Source organism: Pseudoliparis swirei, chromosome 13 (assembly GCF_029220125.1).
Source record: "Pseudoliparis swirei isolate HS2019 ecotype Mariana Trench chromosome 13, NWPU_hadal_v1, whole genome shotgun sequence".
Classification (NCBI taxonomy): Eukaryota; Metazoa; Chordata; class Actinopteri; order Perciformes; family Liparidae; genus Pseudoliparis; species Pseudoliparis swirei.
In genome coordinates this window covers 21,216,323-21,227,819 of record NC_079400.1, presented here as the reverse complement: position 1 = coordinate 21,227,819, position 11,497 = coordinate 21,216,323, and the positions used below count along the sequence as shown (strand labels likewise).

The 11,497-nt window shown below is 48.8% G+C and overlaps 1 protein-coding gene and 1 pseudogene across 1 annotated transcript; both read left to right on the top strand.

The window, feature by feature from the left end:
* Nucleotides 1-356: 356 nt before the first annotated feature.
* Nucleotides 357-2,656, top strand: chmp6b (charged multivesicular body protein 6b). Its single transcript, XM_056430189.1, has 8 exons — nucleotides 357-560; nucleotides 1,100-1,209; nucleotides 1,418-1,505; nucleotides 1,589-1,675; nucleotides 1,756-1,821; nucleotides 1,904-1,984; nucleotides 2,092-2,164; nucleotides 2,252-2,656. Exons 1-8 carry the CDS (start codon nucleotides 498-500, stop codon nucleotides 2,299-2,301), a joined length of 618 nt encoding a protein of 205 aa, XP_056286164.1. The 5' UTR covers nucleotides 357-497; the 3' UTR covers nucleotides 2,302-2,656.
* Nucleotides 2,657-5,507: 2,851 nt separating this feature from the next.
* Nucleotides 5,508-11,497, top strand: part of LOC130203782 (brain-specific angiogenesis inhibitor 1-associated protein 2-like) — a 21,381-nt pseudogene continuing 15,391 nt past the window's right edge.

The window sequence follows — 11,497 nt, the reverse complement described above, 5'->3', positions numbered from 1 at the left end:
CAAAACTTCTAAAATATATATTTTTTCAAATGTTTTGTCAAACTGATTAAAAAGGGAATATAGTTTGATAAAGACATCAATACACCTCTCAATAACTAAATTAGTATTAATGTGTTTGATTCTTAAATGACATCCAACGACAGTTACTTTGTTCGTTACGGTCGCTCAAAGTTAAGTTAAATCATTATTTTGAAAATAAAAATCTTACATTGAAGGAAGCTTGACTAATGCAGCCGTTCCGCTCCGTGGCCACTAGAGGGCGCCAAAACACTCACGATTCTAAAGGCGTTTTTTTCTTGTGTCCCTTCTCGGATTCCGTCCTTCCTGATGTGGGCGTGGACGCCAGAACGGATGACTCCACGAGTAATGGAGGAGCAGCTCCGGTAGACGCCTCCTACAAGTTGTAAACATAAAACTAGCAACACAAACAGTCGCCCGCGGGTCGGCTGCGCGGCTCCGTTCCTGCTGGGAAGCTGTAGCGGGAATGCTGCGTCAGAATGGGAAATCTTTTTGGAAAGAAGAAGCAGAGCCGAGTGACGGAGCAAGACAAGGCGGTGCTGGTGAGTGTCACCGCGAGCTAACGTCGGTCACCTAACGTCGGCTAGCGTCGGTCGGTCGGCTAACGTCGGCTAGCAGCCAGAGTGCTTTACATTATGAGGTATTTTAACAACATGGCGCGTCACTGTTCGCTCACGCAGATTATGCAACACAACTTTATCTCTGTTAAAAAGTGACCACGTCACTTTGGCCGGAATGTTCCTTCATAAATCCTCAAGGAGATATAAAATAAATGAACTACTTTGACCAAAGAGCTTCAGTGTAAGTGGCCTCCCTGTTTAACTTGTATTATATTAACACCGTGTTGGTTTGACTGTACATATTGTTGTTGTTGTTGTGTATTCTATTCAGTCAATCATTGCAATACAATACAATATTATTCTATATAATATACAAAACAGAAAGTTAGAGGTAGAAGCAACAAATGCTTAAATTCTGATAATCCAATGCATCCGAACATGAAGATGTTCTCCCTGCAGCTCATGAAGAGTCTGTCAGGCTCTCAGTGAGATGTCCATAACACGCTTCATGTCTCACGCAGCAACTGAAGCAGCAGCGAGATAAACTGAAGCAGTACCAGAGGAGGATCGGCCTGCAGCTGGAGAAGGAGAGGCTGCTGGCCAAGCAGCTGCTGAGCCGCGGCCAGAGGGAGTGAGAGACCCGTGTTATCCTGTTCCTCAGCCTGGTCATCAGACACATGATCAGGGACCCCACAGCAGACACACATACAAGCTGCCTTCATTTTAAACTTATTTAGAAAATAATAAGCTTTGTTTTTTCTTTTCTCTAAATGTAAATAATGTAAATGTTGTCGTCTGTAACCGCTGATCACTCCTCGTCCTCCTCTGGGTTCTCCCAGCAAAGCGCTCCTCCTGCTGAAGAAGAAGCGCTACCAGGATCAACTGCTGGACAAGACGGAGAACCAGATCGGGAACCTGGAGCGCATGGTGAGCACCGGCGACGCCCCCCGGAGATATCCCCCCCCTGGGGATACCCCCCGGAGCTCGCTAACCGCTTCTCTCTGTCTCAGGTTCAGGACATGGAGTTCGCCCAGATTGAAATCAAGGTCATCCAAGGGTTGAAAGTGGGGAACGAATGCCTGAAGAAGATGCACGAGGTAGGCGGCGACGTCGTCTCTAAATAAAGGGGCGGAGCTTGGTGTGGTATTAAAGCTCGGCGGTGGACTTTGTGTTCCAGGTGATGTCCGTGGAAGAAGTGGAGCGCATCATGGATGAAACCCAGGACGCCGTGGAGTACCAGAAGGTCGGCCCTCTCTCTGATGCTCTGACCCAGTAAACACGTTTGTTGTTGTTGTTTACCGAGCTGCTCCTTGTCGTCTTCGCAGCAAATCGACGACATGTTGGCCGGGTCGCTGTCTCAAGAGGACGAGGACGCCGTGCTCGCTGAGCTGGAGGCGCTCGCGCAGGTGAGGCCCCGCCCCTCCCCCCGGCCTGCCCGGAGGGTTGGTTTCACCCGTCTGGTGTTTCAGAGGAGACGGGTGACGCTTTGCTGCCCCTCCGCTTGTCTTCTCAGGGAGACGTCGAGCTTCCAGAGGTTCCTGGAGACCAGCTTCCTGTTGACCCCGAGGCCACAGAGAAGAAACCAGGTCTATACACACACACACACACACACACACACACACACGGTTTCATCAAATCCTTTTTCCAAGCCTCTCCATCTGTCTCTGTCTCAGAGAGGGAACGTTCCAGGAAGAAGCCCGAGCGGGAGATGCTCGCCGCCTAAAGAACCGTGGACCGACCTCCACGAGTCCCTCCTCCACCTGGAGAACCCTCCATCACGCGCTCTCAGTCCTCGGCTGCTCGTCTCCAGGCGTAGGACTCGGCTGTGTGGCTTCCCTCTCGTATCGCTCCACCTCCTCCACCTCCTCCCCCCTCAGCTCCCCCGTCACTCCTCTCCGTCCTCCACTGAGTCTCAGAGGAGTTGAGGAAGCAGCTGCTTCTCTTTGATGTCCTGGACGCTTTTTATCTGGACCTCCACCTCTCTAAGAGATTTCTACGTCACCCTCTGGTCTGAGGACGTCCCCCATGAAGAACCTTGTTCTTGCTTTTTAATAATAATAAAAACACTTTAAGAATGACCTTTCAACTCAAAGACACTGAGCTTCTGTTTGATGTGAGCATCAGGAGCAGCTCCCATGGGGCTGTGCAAAGCATTGTGGGTCACAGTGTGTGATGGACACATCTGGGCTCACTCATCACGTCTGGACCGACTCGTTCGACGTGTTCTGGAACATATTTCTCTCAAGTGTTTTTGGAGGGGAGGTCTTAAAGAGACAGGCGGTTGTGAGTCACCTGACGGCATGAGGAGAAGTGTTTACAATAATCTCACAGGCAGAAGAAGATCAGAGAGTCAGCATCACACTGCTCGTCTGTCTCTCTCTCGCTCTATTTCTCTCTCTGTCTTTCTCTCTTCTCTTTTCTCCCCTCTCTCTCTCGCTGCACATCCCTTTTATACAATAAACGTGTTATTCCTCATCCTCTCGTTTCCACTTCTGCACTTCACCACCAGGGGGAGCCAGAGGTTCAGCAGCTGTGAGGAGTTTTGATTTCCTAGAGTAACTGAAGTTACATAAGAGACTTCATGAGGAGTGGGCGGGGGGATGAATCACAGACGTGGATCTGATTGGCTGAGAGGACGATGGTGAGTAGGAAGTCTTGAAGGCAGGATCAAGTGCTGCTCGGTGTGTGTGTGTACACACACACACACTCACACACCTATCTGTTAAATCACAGGAGACGGTGCAGCTCAAGTCTCGTGATAAATAGATGCAAAAGTCTAAAGTCACATGACCAGTTGAAATGTTTCTTTTCTTAAAGGTGTAGTGTTTACTGTCTGGCGCCCCCTAGTGATGAGGTTTCAGATTGCAACCGAGAACTTCGGCGGCCGACGAAACATGAACGGTTTGTCCGGTAGACACATGTATGTATGTGTATATATATATACACATGTATATATATATATATGTATGTGTATATATATAGTGCTGTGAAAAATAACGCGTTAATTCAATTACAGGTTTAACTAGTTTTTAAAAAAAACGCATTTAACGCATGCGCAGAATGAGCTTCCAATCCGTCTGTTGTTGGTCGTCGGGACGAAAAAAAAGTCACTTGCAAAATGAGCTTCCAATACACCACTTCAATCTGAACTCTGTCCGCTCTCATGCAGACGGTCTGTTCATCGGTAATGATCCTTCCGCAGGTTCACCTCCGGAAACCTTGTTACGACTTCTACTTCCTGTAGATCAGGGTCTCAACACGTCGATCGCGACCTGCCAGTCGATCGCGGCGTAGTGTCGGTAGATCGCATGACATTAAAGAGATTGGCCCGCCCCCTGACATGTTCTCTAGAGCACGTCTTTGTTCTTTTATTAAACTAAACGTCTGTTGTTGATCGTATCTCCACAGCAGCATGTCATTTCTGTCTCTTCGCGTTGCGTTAACACTTATCGATCTCCGTCTGGCGCGCCACAGAGCTCCGTGCGCGCGCATCGGGACCGAGCAAAACAAAAGTCACTTGTCAATCTGTCCACCTTTAGATTGTATCATGGTGGAGTTAATGGTTGACAAACAAGAGAAACATGTTCTGTTTAACCCTCCTGTTACCTTTACATTTACTAACATATTTTACCCTCGGGGTCAATTTGACCCCAGCAATTAAAACCTCCAGAAAATTATTAGAATTAATATTGCTTCCCAAGTTTAAGTGTGAGGTACTTTATGTTTGTTTGTTGACTACTTAAATAGCCCTTTAAATAAATAAAAAAGTTGATATTTCTTATCTGTTTGACACAGTGAAAAACAGCCTGGGGTCAAATTGACCCCAAAGAACACCGACATTAAACATTGAATGGGGTCAAATTGACCCGAAAGGTAACAGGAGGGTTAAACATTCTGTTTAGGATGAAGATGTATTAATGTTCCATATGGAAGAAAACTGCTAAATAACTGCTGAGTTGCAGCACCATTGTATAGAAGAATGTATAAATGTATATATCCGTCTTTTGTCATAAATATCTATGTTCTCACAAGATATACCGAGAATATCGGTAATATGTGATTAATCATGATTAATCCACAAAAACCTGTGATTAACCCGATTAAAATTTTTTATCGTTTCACAGCCCTAATATATACATATGTATGTTTATATATGTGTATATATAATTGTATATATATAAATAAATAATATACTGTGATTAAACTCCAGACTGATCGGTGGTCTGCAACACAATAAATCCTCACATTTAATTATATAAACTAATTTCAGGGCTTGTGATTTATTATATTATAAATAAACTGATGTAATATTATTTAATAACATAAACAATAAACCCGAATCCACTGCTGGTGAACACTAACATCGTGATGACAGAGACGTGGTGTTCTGTGGTTATATTATCATATTATATGCGTGGAGACGCGTTCAGGGCCCCTGCGTGGGCAGCGCGTGACAGATGAGGAGGCGAGGCTTTGTAAATGCTGTGCTGCGTTCAGGGACAGATAAGGTTAATGATGCAGGAACAGAGACCTGGAGCTTTACATACGTGCTGGTTTAGTTTCGTCTTCACTGTGTCCATTGTTATGGTTTCTATTCTGTTTCTGACCATTAAAGTGCCTTTGAGTACCTTTATTATTATTATTATTATTATATCCACATGGATCTTTACGTCACCTCCTGCTTAATTCCCCTCATCACTCAACACACCTGTCCAGGTATCTCAGCATGACGCACACGTTGGGAAACAGGATCTGATTGGTTCCCCCGGTGGCAGATTTGGTCATGTGACATGTCCAGACCATTGAACGTCTCTTTCTCAACCTCTATGGTTGCGTTCAAAGTCACACACAAACACACAAACACAGGTCTCACGTTGTCATCTTTACAATGAAAACCTGTAAAACGAGCCATAACGCGTCCTGTCTTTTCCCCACCGGCCATGAAGGCAGCATCGCCCCCTGCGCTGCGTGGGGAGCCGGTGTGCGCGCCGCGGAGGACTTTTCTTATAAAAGCGCGCGCACCGCGGCGAGCCCGAGCTCGTCTCTCCGTCACCGGCCGAAGAAGAGCCGCGGAACCTCCACCGGAACCCACCGGGACCCTCCACCGGAACCCTAACCCACCGGAACCCTCTCCCACCGGACCCTAACCCACCGGAACCCCCAGGAGCCCACCGGAACCCCCCGGAGCCCGAACCCACTGGACCGGACCCGTGAGCCCAGCAGGATGTCCCGGACCGACGAGGTGCACCGGATAACGGAGAATGTCTACAAGGTAAGACCGACTGTCGCGCGCCCGGTCCCCACGCGCCCTCCCACGGCGCGGGGACGCGTCCTGATCCCGGTGTGAGGACCGGCGGCGGGCCGCTCTGATCTGCTTGTTGTCCGGTGACGTCATGAGGAAGACAACAGGCCTTTGTTGTGTCCTCTGTGATCACTGAACACGCAGTGACTCACCGGTCTGTGACGATGCTGCTCCTCCTCCTCCTCCTCATCATCACAGTGAGTCACGTGACTCCAGGTGCACGTGACTCACCTCAGGTTGCTCCTCACATTGGAGGAGGTCCTCAGGTGGGTTCTGAAGCAGCTGAACCAGACCACTTAGAGCCTGGGGGTTCAATGGGGGTCCACGTAGGACCCTGCAGTCTTCATTTGGAGGTATATGTTGTTGTTGTTGTCCCCACGAGATCCCAGAACCCAAAATCTGAGGTTCTTAAGCAGAGATTCACTTATTTGAGTGGCAGAGGGACCGCCAACGATCTGCTCCTCCTTATCTTATCTGTTATCTCCCACAGCTCCTCTTCAGAGGAGGAGGGGGAGGAGGAGGAGGAGTTACTCTTCAGTCTCACTGCTCTCTGAGTTCATGTTCGGTGTGAAAGAGACGAGATGTCGTAACTTCAGGTAACGATGGAGTCACTGATGAGGGAGAGATGGTGTTGTGACCTGGAGGAGGAGGAGGAGGGGGTGAGGAGGAGGAAGGGGGGAGGAGGAGGGTGGACGGGTTCACGGCTGCTGGTGCTGCAGTGCATAAGGAGGCTGTTGAAATGCAACAGTGGGGTTTCTTCCTGCATCATTATGGAGGCAGCAGGAGGCGCCGCTTGACCCCCCCCCCCCCCCCCTCCGAGGAGCCGGAGGAGGTGCCACCTCCCGTTAGACTCGGTCCGTTTCATAACGCGCTTTAATAAAACCTGCAACGTGGAGATGAACATCACACGCACGATGCTGATTGGCTGACAGGGACAACATGACTGGCATGTGAGTCAGGAGGGTCTGAGGGTCTGGGTGTGTGTGTGTGTGTATCTGTGTGTGTGTGTGTCTATCTGTGTGTGTATCTGTGTGTGTGTGTGTCTGTATCTGTGTGTATGTCTATCTGTGTGTATCTGTGTGTTTCTGTATCTGTGTGTGTATCTGTGTGTGTGTCTATCTGTGTGTATCTGTGTGTGTGTCTGTATCTGTGTGTGTATCTGTGTGTGTGTGTGTGTGTGTGTATGTATCTGTGTGTGTGTGGTTTTCTTCCTCTTCACACCACAACTTGGTATCGTGTGCAGATGGAGCTCATGTCGGGGGTCAAGAGGTCAAGCCTCCTGTTCCTCCTCCTCCTCCGCGTCACTCTCGTCTCTCTGCTGCTTCCTCTTCATATTTCACGGTGAGCGCTCACACTGCTGCACGCCACGCACATCCTGGTACTCTGGACCGTGTGTGTTCTGATGCGGTAGTCTGAGGTGAGGAGGATGAGGAGGAGAATGAGGAGGAGGAGGATGAACGTGTCTCTCATGGCCGGGGAGACTCCCTCCCTCTCCTCACCACAGAGTCGGCTTTCCTGAGCCGAACGTGAGGAGAATAAAGATGAGCAGGGGGAGAGGAGGAGGAGGAGGAAGAGGAGTAGGGGGGATTCCAGCACCTCCATATATGGCGGCAGAAGTGCCCCCTCCCTCCTGTTTCCTCCTCTAGCTGCATCAGTGGAGGAGGAGGAGGAGGAGGAGGGGGGGCTCTGCCCACCGATAAGGGCTCCTCTGAAAGGGATATTGGCTCCACACCCCCCCCCCCCCCCACACACACACACACCACCCCCACACACACCCCCCCCACACACACACCCCCACACACACACCACACACACACCCCCACCCCCACACACACACACCCCACACACCCCCACACACACACACCATAATGCTGCATCTCATTGTAATACACAATGTGTGCAGAAGGTGTCGATCATGAGACTAAAGTATTGCGTTCCACCAGTAAACTGTGTGTGTGTGTGTGTGTGAACAAGGTGAGAGATGTGAGGACCGACGAGGTGCACCGGTCAGCATGAAGGTCACACACACACACACACACACAGACAGAGTAAACTTGATGACAGGGGGTCACCTTGACTCCCGTGTTTGAGCCCACGCCGTTACCAGGGCGACCATTTAGAGTGACAGGTCTGGTGTGTGTGTGTGTGTGTGTGTGAGACCTTCATGCTGACCGGTTCACACACATTTCAGCAGCAGGGGAACAAACAGTGGACTGTGACTCTCCAGACTTATCGTGATGTCCTCGAGGTGGCAGGGAGGCCGAGGTGCTGCGTGTGTGTGTGTGTGTGTGTTTTCAGTGTGTGTGTGACATCCTGTGACTATCCGCTCATAAAAAAGCAAGTGAAAAAGATAACGAACACAACACTTCTCTTTTTTATCATATTTATATTTATAGTTCTTTATCTCCACCTGGTCCCCCCCCCTGCTGGTTGATCTGGCGGCCAGCAGCTCTAATGGGGCCACATGGCGGCTCTGCTTCACTGTAATTTACACCCCAACATGATATCAACCTGCTGCTGTGTATGTCGGCTGTGACACACACACACACACACACACATACACACACACAGTGTTGTCCATGTGAAGGGCTCCAGGATGTCATACCTGTATTTTAATGTATTTATTGTTGCTGCATGATGTGTTCATGGTGCCTGGGTCATACCCCCCCCCCCCCCCTCATGATGCTGTGCCCTAGTGGTGGAGGAGGGACTCTGCAGTGATGACACCTCCCTCCTCCAGCTGTTAGAGTCTGATTTATTAAACACGTCACATCATAAATAAAGCTGCAGCACACGATAATATAAGATATAAGACCTGATATAAGATCTGATCTAAGATATAAGATTTGATATAAGACCTAAGATCTGATCTAGGATCTGATATAAGATCTGATATAAGATCTGATATAAGATATCTGATCTAGGATCTGATCTAAGATCTGATATGAGATCTATATATGTATGTACTCCAGATATGGCTGAAGCACAATCCTTTCATTGTCATCACCTCATTGTCATCACTTCATTGTTATCACGTCATTGTTATCACCTCATTGTCATCACTTCATTGTCATCACCTCATTGTCATCACTTCATGGTCATCACTTCATGGTCATCACTTCATTGTCATCACTTCATGGTCGTCACTTCATGGTCATCACTTCATTGTCATCACTTCATGGTCATCACTTCATGGTCATCACTTCATGGTCATCACTTCATTGTTATCACCTCATTGTCATCACTTCATTGTTATCACTTCATTGTCATCACTTCGTTGTCATCACTTCATTGTCATCACTTCATTGTCATCACTTCATTGTCATCACTTCATGGTCATCACTTCATGGTCATCACTTCATTGTTATCACCTCATTGTCATCACTTCATTGTTATCACTTCATTGTCATCACTTCGTTGTCATCACTTCATTGTCATCACTTCGTTGTCATCACTTCATGGTCATCACTTCATGGTCATCACTTCATTGTCATCACTTCATGGTCATCACTTCATGATCATCACTTCATTGTCATCACTTCATTGTTATCACTTCGTTGTCATCACTTCATGGTCATCACTTCATGGTCATCACTTCATGGTCATCACTTCATGGTCATCACCTCATTGTCATCACCTCGTTGTCATCACTTCGTTGTCGTCACTTCGTGGTCGTCACTTCGTTGTCGTCACTTCGTTGTCGTCACTTCGTGGTCGTCACTTTGTGGTCGTCACTTCGTGGTCGTCACTTCGTTGTCGTAAGTAAGTAAGTAAGTAAAAGTTTATTTATATAGCGCCCTTCGCAGTACGAATACACAGAGTGCTTTACAATAAAAACAGTAAAAACAGTACAACATCATCAATATCATCATGTTAAGCATAGCAGCAAGGTGCTGAAGCCAGTGCTACATCACAAATTGCGGGTGCATTACCTCCAGTACACAAGACTTTTGAGCAGTCACAAACGCAGTAGAAGAAACCAACAAACTTCATGGTCGTCACTTCATGGTCGTCACTTCGTTGTCGTCACTTCGTTGTCGTCACTTCGTGGTCGTCACTTCGTGGTCGTCACTTCGTGGTCGTCACTTCGTTGTCGTCACTTCATTGTCGTCACTTCATTGTCGTCACTTCGTGGTCGTCACTTCATTGTCGTCACTTCATTGTCGTCACTTCGTTGTCGTCACTTCATTGTCGTCACTTCGTTGTCGTCACTTCATTGTCGTCACTTCGTGGTCGTCACTTCGTGGTCGTCACTTCGTTGTCATCACTTCATTGTCATCATCTCGTCTGAAACACGCCCACAGAGCGGCTCTCTAGATAAATCTTTCTGGTTTCCACGAGCACCAACATTGTCCTGTTGATATTATGGGATGTTGGAGGACGTTCATGTTATTCCATGAAGAGGTTCTCGTCGTGTTAGTCCCGCCTCTTGGAGCTGTCCCACCAATCAGATCAGGCGACGCGCCTCCCGCCCTCAGACAGAACCGGGCCGCTCCATCTTCTATATTTACTCTTTTGTGGAGCGCTCCTTTCTTCCTGCTGCCGGGCGGCGGTGATTACCGCTGCTGGAGGGATTGTTCAGGGAATACACCGAGGAGAGAGAGGGGCATTCTGGGTAGAGACAGGGCTGTGTGTGTGTGTGTGTGTCTCCCCCTCCCCCTCCCTGTGTCTCCTGCCCTACTTCCCTTTTTGGACTCATGGAGGAGTTTGGTGGTGACAAAAAAAGGTTGTCTGTCAACCTCAAATGTACCCCCGCCCCCCCTCCTGTGCTCTCGGTCCGGTACTGAAGGAGTGAGCAGGTCTTGGTCATTCGATGGCTCCTTCCCTTCATCCCTCTTCTCCTTGACCTTTAGAGGAAGTGACAGGGCAGAGATAACGAGTAGAGACTCCTCCCCATTCTCTCTGTCACTCACCTGTACATCATCACTGACCTCTGGTTGACCTCTGGTTGAGTTCAGTGGGCGTTGAGACGTCTGTCTATAGAATGTTTATTTATAACCTAGTTCAATTATCACGCTCAGTGTGAGAGGCGGAGCCACCTGTGAGGCTCAGGTGTTGTGTCCACGCAAGACAGCAGGGGAGGTGAGAGGGACCAGTCCTCCTCCTCCTCCTCCTGCTCCTCCTCCTCCTCAGCCCACTCTGCTGTGTGTATGTGTGTTCATGCCCCAGTAAAGAGTGGCGCTCCGTCATGTAGCTCGTGTGTGTGTGTGTGCGTATCTTTTCCCGCTCCCGGACTAACCACTCGTGCGGTTTCTCTTCCAGTCCATCATGGAGCAGTTCAACCCCTGCCTGAGGAACTTCATCGCCATGGGGAAGAGCTACGAGAAGGCGCTGACCAGTGAGTACCCCCCGCCTCTCCTTCCTCCTCCTCTGTCCAGTGGACATGATGATGATGATGATGATGTCCAGGAGCGCCTGGGGGTCTCCAGAGCTCCTGGACCCTCGGCTGAGGTCCATTGTCCTCAGAAACCGGTTCATCGATCCTAAATGTCCGCCTCATTGTCATTGCTGTCCGTGGCTTGCAGAGGGTTTGCGTGGTGTGTGTGTGTGTGTGTGTGTGTCAGAAAGCTCAAGGTTAGTGGAGCTAAGTGGAGCATGAGCCAATGGGAAGTGGGCC